The sequence below is a fragment of the Epinephelus moara genome, chromosome 5 (genome assembly GCF_006386435.1).
Source record: "Epinephelus moara isolate mb chromosome 5, YSFRI_EMoa_1.0, whole genome shotgun sequence".
NCBI lineage: Eukaryota > Metazoa > Chordata > Actinopteri > Perciformes > Serranidae > Epinephelus > Epinephelus moara.
In genome coordinates this window covers 10,783,434-10,800,879 of record NC_065510.1, presented here as the reverse complement: position 1 = coordinate 10,800,879, position 17,446 = coordinate 10,783,434, and the positions used below count along the sequence as shown (strand labels likewise).

The 17,446-nt window shown below is 41.0% G+C and overlaps 2 protein-coding genes across 2 annotated transcripts in view; one reads left to right on the top strand and one right to left on the bottom strand.

Annotated features, from left to right (window-relative positions):
* The window catches only part of ntan1 (N-terminal asparagine amidase), a 6,350-nt gene extending 2,604 nt beyond the window's left edge, over window positions 1–3,746 (bottom strand). The window contains exons 1-9 of the mRNA XM_050043981.1: window positions 3,459–3,746; window positions 1,917–2,019; window positions 1,463–1,528; window positions 1,248–1,356; window positions 1,085–1,158; window positions 936–989; window positions 798–851; window positions 619–716; window positions 238–351 (exon numbers count right to left, since the gene is read on the bottom strand). Of these exons, the coding sequence (XP_049899938.1) occupies window positions 238–351; window positions 619–716; window positions 798–851; window positions 936–989; window positions 1,085–1,158; window positions 1,248–1,356; window positions 1,463–1,528; window positions 1,917–2,019; window positions 3,459–3,539 (753 nt within the window). The 5' untranslated portion in view covers window positions 3,540–3,746. The remainder of the gene's footprint in view (window positions 1–237; window positions 352–618; window positions 717–797; window positions 852–935; window positions 990–1,084; window positions 1,159–1,247; window positions 1,357–1,462; window positions 1,529–1,916; window positions 2,020–3,458) is intronic.
* Window positions 3,747–3,911: 165 nt separating this feature from the next.
* Window positions 3,912–16,099, top strand: LOC126389947 (probable ATP-dependent RNA helicase DDX17). The gene is made up of 13 exons (XM_050043972.1): window positions 3,912–4,166; window positions 5,364–5,523; window positions 5,693–5,789; window positions 6,115–6,248; window positions 7,154–7,219; window positions 7,335–7,476; window positions 7,849–8,009; window positions 8,913–9,085; window positions 9,250–9,360; window positions 9,494–9,555; window positions 10,306–10,365; window positions 13,093–13,329; window positions 14,373–16,099. The coding sequence occupies exons 1-13, from the start codon at window positions 4,114–4,116 to the stop codon at window positions 14,870–14,872; spliced, it is 1,956 nt and encodes a 651-aa protein (XP_049899929.1). The 5' UTR covers window positions 3,912–4,113; the 3' UTR covers window positions 14,873–16,099.
* The last annotated feature ends 1,347 nt before the right edge of the window (window positions 16,100–17,446 follow it).

Below are 17,446 nucleotides of genomic sequence, written 5' to 3'. Positions count from 1 at the left end.
CTGCCGTACATACATGGCGGCGCAAGATGGCAACCTCTCTAAAGCAAGGCCCTTGCTATATATATATATAAAAGCATAATTATAAGGCTATGAAAACCAAACAAATTTTATTTTATAGTGATTATACACTTGTATAAACATATTAATGGGTAGAATATTCAGATTCAGATTCAGATTGACAATAAACCATGCCAAATATTACACACTGGCCCTTTAATTACTTCCACACTCCCTTACCTTTAATATTGTGTCATCATCTTGTGACAACCAGAAGGCAATATCCAGATTTGGAGACCACTTGCAAGGGCCGATTTTAACAACCCCTCGACTTGAGTCATATATGTCAGCCATCTGCAAGGGAAAAAAAACATTCATTGTATTAACACGCTTTGGATTGAGACTGTGCCTTTTTAATTTTACTAAATAAAACAATTACAACATTATTAATTTAGAGGGAAATCAGTATTCTTTGTCAGTTTATTATTATAATCTTCTAAAAAAATACATAAAACAAGGGGCTACAAGTTTTTGCATGACATAGAGAGACTTAAAAATATGTTTTCATGCCACACCTGTGGAGTTATTCCATTAACAATGTTTTTTAGAATCTTGTAGTACCTGTCCCCCAGTGAAGGTCCTCGCTGATCGCAGCTCCTCTGCAGGTCCTTTACGAGTGAAGGACGAAGGAAACACATCTCCTGTTTTGACATTTACACCTGTGCAGAGGACTGATATTAGAGGTCACGTCATGTACCATGAGAGCCTTGTTCTCAATCTGTAGCATATTTATCACTTACCCATCCCATACACTACAGGCCTGTGAGTTTCATCAACAACAATGTCATTCATTTCTACAGGAACAGAGAGCAGAGAGGGTTAATGGTATGAAGCATTGACTAGTATAATATTTTTAGTCAAACATGTATCAAAGGTACCTGTGATGCAACATGTTTCCAGATGAATATCCTCTTTCTGTTTCTGGAACGCTGCTGTAAAGTAAAAAGAATCTTTCTAAGTGTTACAAAGCTCATACGCTGCCAGTATAATATTACAATGAGACACAGGGTGATTTGAAAGACTATACCCAGTATGTTAAGGCTGAGTTTATGGGATGTTTTTGACTCATCATTAAATCCCCCGGCAAGGTGGAGCTCAAGTCTGCATAACAGAAAGTTAAGGAAATAAATAATATCTGGATAGGATGTACACTTTTATTATGCATGTTTATTTTTTTGTGTATTTCATACCTGCCCTCCTTGCTGACGTTACTCAGTGACATCACAGCTTTCACGAGTTGTGGGACTTCAGACCAGGTGCTGGAACCATCACAGTGAGCGAGGCAAACCGCTCCACTTCCTAAGAAATAGCAAACCATGACAGACATTAAAAAGTCATTTCTGACTACAGTGTATACACAGACAGAATAAGGCGCACAGTATGAACCTAATTAAAAGAACATTACCGGTGTGTCGCAGCACAACCAAATGGCAGGTGGTGGCATCATCAGATCCAATTACTGAGACACAGTCTGTGATAGGCAAGATAAAAAACATGTATTATCATTATCATCCAGAATTGTTATGGCTATCTGGGAGTTAATAAGAGGCCAACAAATGTTGTTATTGCAGAACTTCACATCAAACAGCTCCCAACAGTCCTTATTAAATAAACATGAATCTGAACTTACTGCATTAAAGACCACTGAGGCTTCTGTTGGTAATTGCTGAATACTGACTTGGCTGAGGTCTATTCTTCTAAGTGACTTTCACCAAACCCGAGGGTACATTTGTCGAGTTTTCATAGCTATTGGCCTATATAATATCTACAAATAAAATTCATAATAACCTTTGGCTGAGCTGAGTACAGAGAAGGGTTGATATTAAGATGATTTGTTCCAAACATCAGGCTTTACTCACTGTCTGCTGGTGTCGTTGCAGCGAACTCTCTTTGTTGGACATACAAGAGGCACTTTGGGTCGACATCAACGAGTGGCCTGGAGCGAAATGTTCTTGCATTTTCCTGTGACATAACAGCAAAAATGTGTTACTTAAAAGGGACAGATCACACCAAAAGAAAAAAGAAAATCCCCTTACGTGAAGTGTTATTATCAATCTAGATAGTTTTGGTGAGAGTTGTCGAGTGTTGGAGAAATTTGCCGTACAGTCTGTCTGCCTTTTTTCAGATATAATGGAACTATATGATACACTCTAAGTGGCAAAGAAATACATTTGAAAAACTCAACAGCAATGTCTCTTTCCAGAAGTCATGACCAGGTTACTCAAGATAATCCACAGACCTTGTTGTGAGTAGTTTCATATATGAACTATTTTCTTTCTGCCAAACTACACCTGCTAACGGTATTGCCGCGCAGAAGAAAGCATACATCTTCTGCTAGCTCACCTAGCACCACTGAGCTAGCTAAGATTACAGCTCAAGCTGGCATGAGCCTCTTGTCCATGAGTAAATGCATGCTTCCTTTTGCACAGTGATAAAGTTGGTGGGTGTAGTTTGGCAGAAAGAAAATAGCTCCTACATGAAACTGCTCACAACAAGACGTGTGGACTATCTTGAATACCCAGGTCATGATTTTTGGAAAGAAACATTGATGTTGAGTTTTTCAAATGTATTTTTTGACACTTTGAGCACCACGAGTCCAGTGCCATCTAGTTATATTGTACTGGAGAGAAAGCATTTATCTCTATGGCAGATATCTCCAACACTTGGCAATGCACACCAAAACAATCTAGATCAATAAATAGCACTATAGGTGGAAGGAAAATAGGTATTTTTCATTTTAGGGTGAACTGTCTAAAAAACTAACTAACTAACAAATGTCAAGGCTTTGTGGACTTGTCATACTGAAAGGAAAAGACTATCAGGCTCAGATCTTCATCAGTGTTACTTCACATTTATCAATAAAGACTACAAAAAACTTCATCTTTGGGATCATATTGGTCTTATTATTTGACAACACAATTAAGTTTTATAGTTGTCATATAATAGGAAAATGTAGCCTTATCTTCCAACTGAGGACAGAAAGGAATCACTAAATTTATCTTTAAATAAAAAAGTAAACACCCTTGTATGTCAAAATTATATTCCATTACGACCATACAGAAGTCATCAAAAGTTTTTTAACATCTTAAAATATTTGCCAGCTTAGTCAGCTGTCAGGTGTGTTATATTCCCATTTCTTTCTTTTTAAGTAGGTTTAAAATATCATTTTAGGGCACATTAAGTTACACTTCCTTAGCTACATGTCGCAGAAAAAATTATGACAGTTTGTTGTATTATCTCCGACTGCCATCAGGTCTCAACCAAATCCCGTTCATAAAATTACCATTTCACTTTAACATTAACAGCCAGCCTGTCATAAAGTGTTTACTTACAGAAAAGTTCGAATAAAAGCAAGCAGTTTGTCAGCAAGCTAAATTTAGCCACACTTTCTGGAAACAAACCTGTAAATGTGGATATTTGTCGAACAGTTCCGCTGTGGAGCTTATGCGGTCAACTCCTCTCTTTTGAATTAACAACGGCATTTCCGTACGCGACGTCCACTTTAAAATCCACTGGTTATCATACTATTTTAAATACCACTAAATTCATATTTTTATGGCTTAATATCTCATATTATAGCAGCACACACCAACTGTCCATCCCGAGGACGTATTATTAGACCTGTCTATTCGGTTGAACTTCCTGGGAGGCTGTCTTCTTCTTCTTCTTCTACTGTTTCAACGGAAATAGGGCTCGCGGTTTCTGACACACCGCCACCAACCGTTAAAAAGCACGAACACGTACACGAATCATATTCACCATTAAAACGTAGGGAGTATTTGTACGTAGCGCTCGTTCTTTCGAAATGAAGCTACGTAGAATTACTAGCTGAAGTTACGTCGCTGAAGAGGGCAGGGAAGCAGCCGTTTAGCTACGTGACGCACACAACAATAGTTCACCAAATTTCGAAATTAAGCGTAATTATAGTCTAATATAAATACTTTTGCTAGTGTAAATTGCGCATTACTGCAGTTTCTATTTGCGAACAACGCCGAAGTAACGCTAAAGCGTACGTAACGATTATAACGTTAGCGGAGATAGTTTACTTTTTTCGACATGAGAGGGGGTTCTTCCTACGGAGACAGAGACAGAGACCGTGGACGAGACAGGTAAGTTTGTTGTTAATATTTGGACATAACACACACATGTTTGTAACAATATTAGGTGCATAATGTGAAGATATCACAGGCAGGAAATTTGACCCAAAGCCGTGACCGTTGAGACTGGTCTCTCAGTAAGTGCAACACGAAAGCAGAAAAGCTCAAACCTCCTGAAGGCCTCTCTCCAGGCAGTTTGTGGTTAGTTTCACTGTAAACATTGCAGTCGTAGAGGTCATGTTATCACCAAAGTCTGTAGACTGAAGCACAAACATTTACTGGTCACCGAAACTTGCGTTTTTGTCGAAATTCCGCAGTAATTGTTATAGCCTCAGTCATCATAATTATCAGTTATATGATGCAAACTGAGCTGAGCATTAGCTCTGATAATTTTAGCTGAAAAACATCACTATAATTGGTTTTACAGTTTTTGTCACTTCTTGCACGTCAAAGCACATAAATTAGACACTGTTCCTTACAAAATCAAATTAGTGGGTCTAGGATAAGTGTATTACATAATTGCACTTTTAGATAAACAGTACAAGAAACGGATAGATACATGCAGAGGCGCCACCGCGCTAGGGAGGGCCATGGCCACCCTGGGTTGCAACAGTATGAGATTTTCACGGTATGATAACTATCTCAGAAAATATTGCGGTTTCAAGGCATTACAGTATTACAGAATTTATATTATCGTCATACAGAATGACCCTTGAAGGAATAAAAATAGAAGGGTTATTTTTGGTGGAACAAATGTTATATTACTATAATTGAGACTTGAAACTATTTTGTAAATGGAACTACATGTAAAAAGAGTGTCCTCTTTGAAAATAACTAAAAGAAAGGGGAGATTATCCGTCTAGTTGCATTTTTTTTCAATATCATAGATAAGTACATGTGTACGATATGATAATCGTCAACTTGATATGATAACCATCCACTTATGTATCATGGTAGCCTATATCTTAAAACCCGTATATTGCCGCAACCCAATTGTGTTATTTATTTTATGCATTGCAGTTTTACTGTGATGTATTATAACCAACAGGTGAAGTCAAAGGCAAATTGCCTCATTTTGTGGACAGTAAAGATCATTACTATTATTATTATAATTGGCATGACAAGAGCAAATATGTCAAAAACATAAAGTACATTGCTGCAGGTAATGCCGTAGCCTGCCTTGCTGTTAACTATTGCTGTGTCTCTCAGGCCACGGTTTGGGCCCATGAGCAGCCGGAGTGGACCTCCACCTATGAAGTTTGGGAATCCAGGTGAGCGTCTCCGTAAAAAGAGGTGGAACCTGGACGAGCTGCCAAAATTTGAGAAGAACTTCTATGGTGAACATCCAGAAGTCCAGCGCATGAGTCAGGTAAATCAAAGAACTGACAAAGTGTTGATCATATTTCCATCAGTATCGCTCATTTTTCACAGTGGCCATCAACAGTTGTGTTGTAGTTGCAGACAATTTAGATTAACAAAGGTATTTAAATAATTGATACACCCTGTCCAAATATATGTTCTCTTTTTCTTCCCCCCAGTATGATCTGGAAGAATTTCGCAGAAAGAAGGAGATCACGGTCAGAGGCTCCGGCTGTCCAAAGGCGGTCACTGCCTTTCACCATGCACAGTTTCCTCGTTAGTAAACCATACGTTACACAAACTATAATGTCTGTACAAACTATCTCTAGCATGTACAATAAATAATTCATTCACTTACTCCAGCATTTCGGGACTTTAAAATATAATTTTTGTGTTTGTTTGTGCCCCATATATGGTAAATTTAAACAAAGCAATACAATTAGTCTAAATGACCAGGTGGAGTGTACGTAAGTTTCATGTTCAGAAGAAGAAAATGCTTTTGAGGACTGTCCTTCGGCTGCAAAGACTGATAGACAGAAACCACAGTAAAAGTCCAATAGTGTAACCATCATGTTGATTGTCTCCCTCCTCCTTCTGACAGAGTATGTGATGGATGTGCTGTTGCAGCAGAACTTCAAGGAGCCAACAGCAATCCAGGCTCAGGGCTTTCCTGTGGCCCTGAGCGGCAGGGACATGGTGGGGATTGCCCAGACTGGCTCCGGAAAGACACTGGCGGTAAGGCTACCTGGCCTTCACCCCACCCTACATAGTGATGACACTTTATTGTAGTGATGGGCATAACGATTCTTTTCACAGTATTGTTTTTGTTAGAGTTGACACGTGAAAATGTTTCTAACTTTTAGAGTTTTGATACTTTTTGTGAAATATGGCGTCAGTTTCTCTGTGACGCTCTGTTAAAGTACATGCACATTCAACAGCTAGTGTTTCCTGCCACACAAAACTGTATTTTGTTTCATTACCAGTCATCATGATTTAGCACAACATGTATGATGTGTAGGTAGGCTATGTTAGTTCAATAGGACGTTAGTGAAATGTCACAGATCTGTCGTTCATTGAGGAGTAAGTAGCAGACGTCCCAGTTAATTCTGCAGCCTTGTGCTAGGTTCAGGGGTGTTGAAATAATCAGAAAATGTGTTCTTAATCATATTTCATAGCTCACCTGATGTGTTTGTTTTGCTCTTCATTATCAAAATGTTGTTTAAATGCTCTGAGCAATGAAATACAACACATCTTCTTAGTAGCATCCACGTTGATTCCACATTACAACTTTAAGCTCATGGAAGAATGACACAGTGGTCTTGACTCTTGTCCGATTCCATTGGTCCTCCTTCTTTTATTTAGTGCCATTGCTGCTCTACCTTATGACACGTTACAGATTTATGAGCACTCTGACGTTTGACAGCCCATCACAACGTCACTTGATGTTTAATTGAAAGTCATAAAAAGTGTATTTGCATAGCACATCTCACAGGATATGAAGTGTTGACAGCTAAACATAAAACTGCAACAGAAAGACATGAACACGAAGAGCAGTACGACTGCAATACAATGTTTGAACAGAGAGTTCAAATAATGACACGATAGTGGGATTCAGTGTTGTGTTTTTGTGTTCCCTGCAGTATCTTCTTCCTGCTATTGTACACATCAACCACCAGCCCTATCTGGAGAGGGGAGATGGCCCAATTGTGAGTGCAAATTCCATATGTGTTATTATGTTATATAGAAGTGTTTCCTCTGTTAGTGTGCGCACACAGTCTGTTTGTTTAACCTCCCTCATTCCTCTTCTTCCTGTCCTCTTAGTGTCTGGTACTCGCTCCGACCAGAGAGCTGGCTCAGCAGGTTCAACAGGTTGCATATGACTACGGCAAGTCTTCCCGGATCAAAAGCACCTGTGTCTACGGTGGAGCACCCAAAGGACCACAGATTCGAGATCTCGAGAGGGGTGGGTGTGGTTGTAGATGGACACATGTAATGGATTATTCAAAATAATTTGAAATGCATAAAACCCTCCTCAGTATACAGTTTATACTTAGGCATTGCGACTACTTTCCCAGCTTTGGTGTTGTGGTAGCACAGTGTTGCTAAAACAGTCCACAGCTGCTGCCTGGTATTTTAGCCCACACTGTTCCTTGTGAGGTTTTGGGTGTAGACAGGCCTGACAGCAATTGTTGGACTACTTATACAGAAAGTGGCGCACATGAAAAAAATCAACAAGCAGAGGGGACATTGTTCTGCCTAATCATCTAATAACGTGTGTATCTCTATCGTTTTTTTTTTTGTTTTTTTTTTATGTGCTGATTTTGTGTGATTCCAGGTGTTGAGATCTGTATCGCCACCCCTGGTCGCCTTATTGACTTCCTGGAGAGTGGGAAAACTAACCTGCGGCGCTGCACCTACCTCGTGCTGGATGAGGCTGACCGCATGCTGGACATGGGCTTTGAGCCACAGATTCGCAAGATAGTGGACCAAATCAGGGTAGGACAAAGGCTCGGTTACCATGACTGCTGACTTTGAAATGATTACATTGGCATATTTAAAGTGGAAACAGACAAATTTTCAAATTTTCCCTCGTAGCATTTCCAAGTGATATTGATGGCGTTGCAAAGACAACCAGAATGCTTTCCATTTTACTCAGAGCCTAGCAGCTTCTACTGCTTTCCACAGTTGCTTTGGTTGTTCCACAGCCAATTCTGCTACTGGGAATAATAATGTAGCCAAGGGTTACAAGTTGTGCTTAGGTAGTGAAATAATAACACAGAGGCTCCATAGTCTGAACTAAGATTGCACATTCATGCACTGGTGGCCAGGGCTACCATACAGGTGCCACTTACTCATTACACAGTTGGGGTTCAGTATCTTGCCCAAAGATACTTTGACATTCAAATTGGAGGAGCCAGGGATCCAACCATTGAGCATTGACCCACTCTACCTCCTGTGCCACAGTCACCATAGGTATTTACGCTGCCTCACTGCTAACCAGAGGGAAGTTAAATTAACTCAAAGTATTTTACCAAGACGCAACTCAACAAACAGCTTGCAGTAACTGCAGAAAACTTACATTCATACTCTTTGGCAACTGGGGATAGCTACTAATAGCTACCAGGGAAAGTAAAAGCGCTATCCTTCCTTTTTTGGTTGCACAATGGTTGACACACTTCCCTTGTGCCTTAAATTGAGCCTTCATTTTTCCCAGAGAAAGTACATGTTGGCAGACAAAGTTGTATAGTGATAGAGAGGCTCGTTCTATACCTATTACACGGCGCAATCAATATACTTTATAATGATAAGTTAAAGCAAAAAACATGTCTATGTGCACTTTAATGTAGAGGTGTTTTTCAGTTAAATCAGTTGCATGCTTTCTCTCTCTCTGTCTCACAGCCAGACAGACAGACTCTGATGTGGAGTGCAACCTGGCCAAAGGAGGTTCGGCAGCTTGCCGAGGACTTCCTGAGGGACCACATTCAGATTAATATTGGTGCTCTGGAGCTCAGTGCCAACCACAACATCCTGCAGATTGTCGATGTCTGCATGGAGACTGAAAAGGACCAGAAGTAAGGATAGCCAGCGAGAACATGTCTGGCTTAAAATGACACTATGTTATGATTATGTTATTAACTGCTATGATAGTGTTACAGAACATGAGCTCATCCTTTCACTCACTTGACACTGAGCTTAGTACCACTGATGTGCTTTGATTGTCTCTCCCTGTCTGCAGACTTTTTCAGCTGATGGAGGAGATAATGGCTGAAAAAGAGAACAAAACAATCATCTTTGTGGAGACGAAGAAGCGTTGTGATGATCTTACCAAGAGGATGAGGCGGGACGGGTGAGAAATGACTGTCTGTTATGAAACAACATCTAATACATCATCATCTAGGATGCATTATGCACATATTTGACAGACAGGAGCTGTTCAGTGTTCACTAATCTTCCCACTTCATTATGGTTTTGTTTTCTAGGTGGCCAGCCATGTGTATCCATGGAGACAAGAGCCAGCCTGAAAGAGACTGGGTACTCGGAGGTAAGAATACTTGTAATACAATGGTACCACTTCTCTCTAGCCCTTTTTGTACATCATTGTCTTGCCGAAACCAGTATGCTGTCATATTTGTAGGCATACTTGCCAACCTTGAGACCTCAAAAATACAAAGGATTTTGATACCAGGCTAGGGATGTGGAGGTCCTACCCCAGAAAAACTGATAAAATAATTTGCTGCTGTGACATGAGCTTGCATAAATTTCTGGCATAAAGTAATATTCATGGGTTTACATTCATTCATTTCGTCGCATTGTGCGACCCCCCTGCTTGACGCAAAAATCAATGGGGCAGACTTTATAAAATGCAAGCCCTTTTCCTTTAAAATTTTCTGTAAGAAACCAGAATTATTCTTTCCAGGATGTCGGAAATTTCTTACTTTTCTCTCTCTTCTATTCTCCATTTCTTCATCTCTCACTCACTGAGGAGGACAAAGCGTAAACAGCTCTTTGTCATGTGCATGCTAGGAAAAGACATTTGGTGTAGCTGTATTGTTGTCTGACTTTTACAGTCGTGGGATTTATAGATGCTTTGCAGTATTAGCAACAGGTTGTGATAACAAAAAAGGTGTTAAAAATAATCTGGAGAAACACTGGAGAATTGTGACCCAGGAGGAAGTCCTAGGAAAATCGTGAGGGTTGGCAAGTATGCCTATAGGGCCCATGGATAATACAGAGTGTGAGTGGTGATTATTTCCATGTTAAATTTATATTAATAATATGTTTAATTTTACAGAATTTCGGAGTGGCAAAGCTCCGATACTGATTGCTACAGATGTGGCCTCTCGTGGTCTGGGTATGTCTGCTCACACACACAGTTAATGCTGCATCATCTCTCATATTATTGTCTCTTCTCTCATTTTTTCTACATATTTCTGTGACTTATATTTTTTCTGTAACTAGTATTAAGTGTTATACACGTATAGAGGAACACTATATAGAGTCAATAGAGTTAATTGATGTGTGCATAGCAATTAGTATTTTGACCAATAGGTAAGTATACTACAGATGAGGCCAGCTGGATCTGGCAATTGTTTTGTAAAAACAAAATACATTTTTAGCAAGTGACAAATTTCTGCCTTTTACAATTGCCAGGTTGATTTTTATTATAGGTCTCACGCTAGGAATTTTCCATAATACATAAAGTTTGTAGTATTGCTTTCAATAGACATGTGGAAATAACAAAGAAAGTGTAATCCATTTGAATTTGTTGATGTACAATGAGATGAATCAGCACATTACATTTAAGAATCTCCCTTACTATTTACGACCTGACATTTTTTAGTGTGGAGCCTGCAGGCTCTCTGCTCTGCTGGGTTTATAGTCTGTTTCTTGTTACTGCAGTTAAATGGCTTCCTTCAACCGGGGCTCTTTGGCACGCACACTCCTGAAAGGAGGGCTGTGTGGGGCAGATGCTCCTGCACACCTTTTCTTATCTCTCCTTTATTAAATAATCAAATAAGGATGCTGCTCATACTACCCGTTTCCACATATAAGATACACCAATCAGCCACAACATTAAAACCACTGATGAGTGAAGTTGATAACATTGATAATCTTGTTATGATGCAATGTTCTTCTGGGAAACCTCTGGTCAACTTGACACACATCACCCATCAAAACACTGTTGCAAGACTGAGCACACTCTGTAATGGCAGTGGCCCCCTTGCAGGACAGCGCACCGTGCCCTACACAGAGCTCAAGGCGGCAACCTGGCCTCTAATTTCCCCAGATCCCAATCTGATCAAGCACATGCAACGTGCTGGAAGAGGTCAGATTCATAGAAGGCCCCGTCACAACCCACAGGACTCAAGGACCCCACAGGACACCCACCTATCGAGGCATGGACACAGGAGACCTGGGGCACTGGTGTGTCCCATATATGCTCAATCGGATTGGGATAAGGGGGATTTGGAGGCACTGCTATTGCGGAGTGCTGTTGCCATTAGGGGGTGCACTTAGCCAGCAGCTGTTTTTGGGTGGGAGTTTCATGTTGGGGCATGCACATAAAAAGCCAGGATCCAAGATTTCCCAAGAGAGCATTGAATTGTAATGAGATGATCAATGTTATTCACTTCGCCTGTCAGTGGTTTAATGTTTTGGCTGATTGGTGTACATAAGATAATATATTGTGTAGGTGCTCAATTAATGTAATTCTGCAAAATGATTCATATTGTTATGTTTTGCAGATACATATGAGTAGGACAGTAGCAGCTGAATTTTCTGCGTTTCACCAACAGGAAGGCTTTGATCTAATTTCTTGGCAGGATAAATGTGAGAAGGGGGGATGAGTGAAGATCTTTGACATCCCTATGACCGTATCCTTGTTCTTTTTTCCCCTCTTCTCCTCTCAGGGTTTGGCAGCACACGGCAGCTGTAACAGTCTGCGCTGCTGTCACTGCCCCCTCAGTCATGTTAAAGTAGAAGCTCGGCTAGGTTTAGATGGATTAAAGCCCTCTTAGTCCTCATGGGTAACTAAGATCCCCCTGCCCAGTATTGTCAGAGTTTTAAATCCAACGAGCCTTCCTTGGGAGCAGCCTGAGGTTCCTGTTTGTCTGCCCTTCAGTCCGTCCCAAAAAGCAGACAGACAGGGGAGAGAGAGTTAGACGGGCTCGTCTGGATCCAGTCCTGGCCAGGGTCTGAGGAGGGCCCTGCAATGCAGCGAGAGAGCAACAGAACCAGCCGTTGTGTGTGTGTTTAACGGTTCTGCTCCCGTCTGACGTTGCTGGTGTGTGCAGAAGGTGAGGGATGAATCCTGTCTCCCTCCCCCTCAGCCCCTCACTATAAACCAGGACTGATCAGGGGGAACTGACTACCTTTGTAAAAACATCCTAAAGGGGGTAAGTACCTCACCTCCCCTTTCTCTTAACTCCTCCATGAGCTCACCACACATCCACGTACTTCCATCGTGCTTATGTTTTAGTCCAAAGAATAGCAGCCGGCACATCGTCATTCTGTTATTCAGTAGGTCAGGGTTGGTGAAATGGCTTCCGTCTGTCATGATGGAGGGGAAAAGGTCGACGTATTGATCAGCAGTGCTGTCAGAGCCCCACGTCTTCTGTAATAAGAAACAGACTCCTCGTCTTCACATGTTTTGACCAGTAATCACATTGGTGTGAAGATTATGAAGCCTAAACATGGTTTCTGTACAGCTCAATTTCAAAAACCTCAAGTTCAGTTTTATCTGTACTGGATTTAAATCAATTATAACGGTGTTAAACTGAAGAAAATGTTTTGATGTATGGATTTTTGCTCGATTTTCTGACAAAGCAGGTAAGTTATTCTACTTGTTTAGATTTTTATTAACAATATATCTTTGTTAATGAACAAAATTAAAGATTAAATTAATAACATATGTATACATACAGTTTATATGTATATTAATTAATTAAAATACAAACCATCAGCTTTTGAAGTGGAATTAAAATGATCAACTCTTCCTCCAGAAGCTTTTCCCCCCCTTGAGACTATCATGTCTTTGCTTTCCTCCACGCTGTAAAACCATTCATTCACTATCCAAAAGATGTGGAAGATGTCAAGTTCGTCATCAACTATGACTATCCCAGCTGCTCTGAGGATTACGTGCACCGTATTGGACGTACGGCCCGCAGTACCAACAAGGGCACTGCCTACACATTCTTCACCCCAGGGAATTTGCGCCAGGCGCGAGACCTTGTCCGGGTGCTAGCGGAGGCCCGGCAGGCCATCAACCCTAAACTGCTTCAGCTGGTGGAATCTGGGCGTGGTGGTGGAGGAGGCGGTAAGACGGACTTAAAGCTACAGTTGATAACTTTTATGAAAATAACTTTGTGTCGTATTTGTTGAAACTGTCACAATATCCAGACAGTAGTACACGAGACAATGTTTCTCTGCCTCCTTGTAGTGCCTCTAAGGGTACAGTCGCTCATGAGCGAATGTGGGTTAGATAGTGTTTTTCATGGCCAATATCACACAATTTCAGCTGGTTAGACACAGCAACAATCAGTGTGTCCTCTACATACTAAGCTATTGGTTGTGGCTGCAACCTCACCGCTCAAATTTCACCGAAGATGTGAATATGCTTTGCCACCAGAAGCAAATGTTTTATTTGGCCCTTGGCTCACACTGAATGGAGGTAAATGGGAGGCGTATACTCGCCAGTGTTTGATGCATGTGTGACCATGTCCAAAGGGGATTTTTTAGTCTCTAACACAGCTGTCAGTCATGTCTATCTCATGAGATACAGTCAAACTAGTCAGCGCTGATCAAATATGAATCAAAATCCTGTCAATGCATCGCCTGTTTCTCGCCTCAGATGTTTTCAGAAACAAATGAGAATGTTCCTGGTCAGGCCAGTGGGTGGTGCTTTGTTTGGGCCCGACTGTTTCCAACATGGTGGCAGGGTCGCAAATATTCTCATTTTACAGCTAAACAGTACACTAAAATATGTCTCTGAAAACATTTGAGGCTAGAAATAGGCAATGCAGTAACAGAATCTTGATTCATATTTGTTCAGCGCTGCCTAGTTTAACAGTTCAAGAGCAGTGATTTACATGTTTCACAGCTGCATTAGAGGCTTGTTTTACTTAATGTGTGGTGGATTCTTGCATATGCTATTAGAAGCACAACCAGGAGACAGAGAAACATGATTTATTCACAGACTGTCTCATGCACTACTTTATGTAATGACAAGTTCGGCAAATATGACAAAAATTTGTTTTTATAAAAGTTCACAACTACATCTGTAATATATCACAGTCATCAAACTAAAATAAAAATGCAGGGATATAATAACACTGACATTACATGTGTTGTTTGTTACAGGTGGCAGAATGCGTTACCGTGGCAGCAGCTCCAACAACCCTAACCTCATGTACCAGGGAGAGTGTGATCGCCGCATGCACGGTGGTGGCGGCAGCAAGGACAGCCGCGGTGGCTTCGGCCGTGATAGCCGCAACAGCCGTGATGGAGACCGCTCCACTTCCTCCGCCTCTTCCTCCTACAGGGACAGAAGCCGGGATCACAGGAACAGCTACAACTCAAGCTCAGATCAGTACCAGAGTTACAACAGCGGCGGAGGCTACAACACACGCAGCGGAGGCCAGTCTGGGGGAGGTCAGGATCAGTCTAACCAGCAGCAGGGTCAGTTTGGCCAGCCTCCTGCTCCTCCTCCTCCTCCTCAATCATCAGGGGGGCTGCAGCCTCTGATGGCTCAGCAGTTTGTACCACCACAGCCAGGGCTTATGGGCTTCATGGGTCAACCACCTTTCCCTTTTGCTTCTCCACCCCCTCCTCCCCCAGGCCCTCCACCTCCCCGGAAGTAGAATCATGAGCAAGAGGCACTGAGTTAATTTGCGCAGCTTAGTGTTTTCACAGTTTAACTTTATATTTACTCTCCAACTCTTGTCATCACCAAGAGGCGGGGATTTGAAAAGGCGGTATCTAAGGAGGTAAGGGCTTATATTTTTCTATTTGTTTTGTACTTTTAAAAATGTATAGACCTGGAACTTTTCCCTTTAATTTTGTCAACCTAGATCGTCACTCTCCACAGCCTCATACAGGTGCTCTCAACCATGTACCAGGGAGGAACAAGTGTCTTGTGTTTTCATTTCAGTCAAACACTGCAGCAGTGGATTTCACCAGTTTGTTGTCCCTCTAGTCTAAAGATACACAATGCAGGATTTTCCTAAAAAAAATAAATAAAAAAAATAAATAATTTTGCTATAATTGGGACATCTTTTTTTCAGTTTTCTTTTTTTATTTTCCTTTAAATGCAATGGTATCTCACTGGTACTGCAAGTAGGCTTGGGCGGTATCTGTGTTTTAATACCTCTGATAGGTATCTGTATCGGGAGGAAAAAAGTAGTGTGGGAACATCTTTGATAAAAAGATGGTGACAAGGTGCCAGAAGCGCAGAAAAAAACCTGCAAATGGTAGCAAAACCGGGGTTGTTGTTTACCTTCAAGGGACGATAATGTTTAGAAACATTAGTTGACAGTTCCTGCATAGCGTACCTTTAAATTGTGTTGACAATTGAATGAAAGCTATCTTACACTGAGGCCTCAGTGGTACATGGGTGAAAGAGCTGATCTATGGGGAAAAATGATCCCTAATATATGCAGTCACATTCCAGAGCCTCGTCCTGTTCCAGCTTTTATTAATATTCAAAATCTCCAACTTATTTTGTTTGAGGTTTTGACCACCAACATATGGTAATTATTCAATTAATTTTGGGCTTGTGTTATTCCAAACATTGAAGTAATGCATCCCGGTGGTGAATCTTTTTCCGTAGTGTTGATACCATGCAACCACTATTTTAGTTTCTTTTTTTTTTGTGTGTGTAATGAACTGTTGCGTTAGGTTTAAAAACATTTACTCTTTACTTCTATCATGTCCTGTAGCAAGTCAAAACTTTTGTTTCTATTAACTTTTAACTGTTTAACTCATATTGTTAATGCAGGTTTATCTTCATGTGGATTGTTGACTTTATTGTGGTTTGTTTGCTCTTTTATTCATTGTTCTTTTTTTCTTAATAAATAAATCTAAGCATTTTTTTTCTACTTTGTAAATTCTTGATAAATATTTATACATCAGGTGAATTCCCCATACAAATGACTTTATTCACCTTACATTTGTTGTACATTCTCAGTTTGTACCCAGAAGTATGTACACGTGTGTTGCTTTTATTGGTAAATATACATCATGGCATGAAGCTTTTATTTACATCAAGAGCACAGATGGAAAAGACTGTTCACCTCCTTCACAAATACACACATGTAGAGTAGAGGCCTCGTCACAACACTTTGTTTTGCTGCACTTTTTAACGTGTATCAATCTTTAAAATCTGGATTCAGTTTAGTTGATTGACTCACTTTGGGTCTTAAGTTACATTTTTTGGGTTGTTTTTCTTTTGCCAGTCCGAATTAATGTGGGAGGTCCAGTCTGATTCATCTGAAAGCTGGATGAGTGCTTTGCATGCACAGTGCTCAATCATGTTCTTGCAGTGTACTGCGGATTGAAGCATAACAGGTATTTCAGTAAAAGACTGAGGTTACCACAGACGGGGGTTTGTAGCTGCAGCAAGTTTTGTAAATAGGGGAGCGCAGCAATAACTTTCTACTTTGTAGCATACTTTAAATCCATCTCACCAGGACATGAAATAGTATGGCTGGCCACAAGAAATAAGTCACCTGTCTCATGTTTTGTGGGAACGGTGCGATAGCTGGTTCTGTAACTCAGGTTCCCTCAGAGCAGACATGCTGGGGTAGGCAGTTTCATTTTGGCGTCATTGGGGAAAAATCCCATAATATACTTTGAGCATATTGTAATTGAAGTGGACTGAGAGAACAATAGGTCACCTGGCTCTGTTTTCAGGCTTCAGTAAATGTAGCGTCTGACAGGAGGCCTCAGCCAATCACAGGTCATTTCCGAGAGAAGGTGTTGCTGTTGGCTGTTCTACAATTGCAGATGCACATGCCCATCTCTGGTGAGAAGTACAATATATAATATATAATATAAGTCAATATCGCCAAAGTGTTTCAGAGATGGAGAGAAAGTGTTGGTAATGATTTAGCTTTCTGCTAACTGGAGGGAAAGGCTCACAGCTGTGGCTACAGACCACCTCAGTGGGAGGCAAGTTGGCAGCAGCTCCTGGGACGGACCCCCAGTCAGTGGCTGCAGCAACCTGAATTCAGCCAGCAAAAACTCCAGGTCAGGGGACCAGGAAGCCCTGACTCCCCACCATATCAGCAAACTTTCTGTTGCTGCTGTTACGCAGGTTAGACCTGCAGGAGGAAGGTGTGTTTTCAAATTCTACCTTTTTGTTGGTGCCCTTTTCCAGCATTCTGCCTACCCCAGCTTTAATACCTTAAGGTCAAGACCTCTGCCAAGAATAAGGT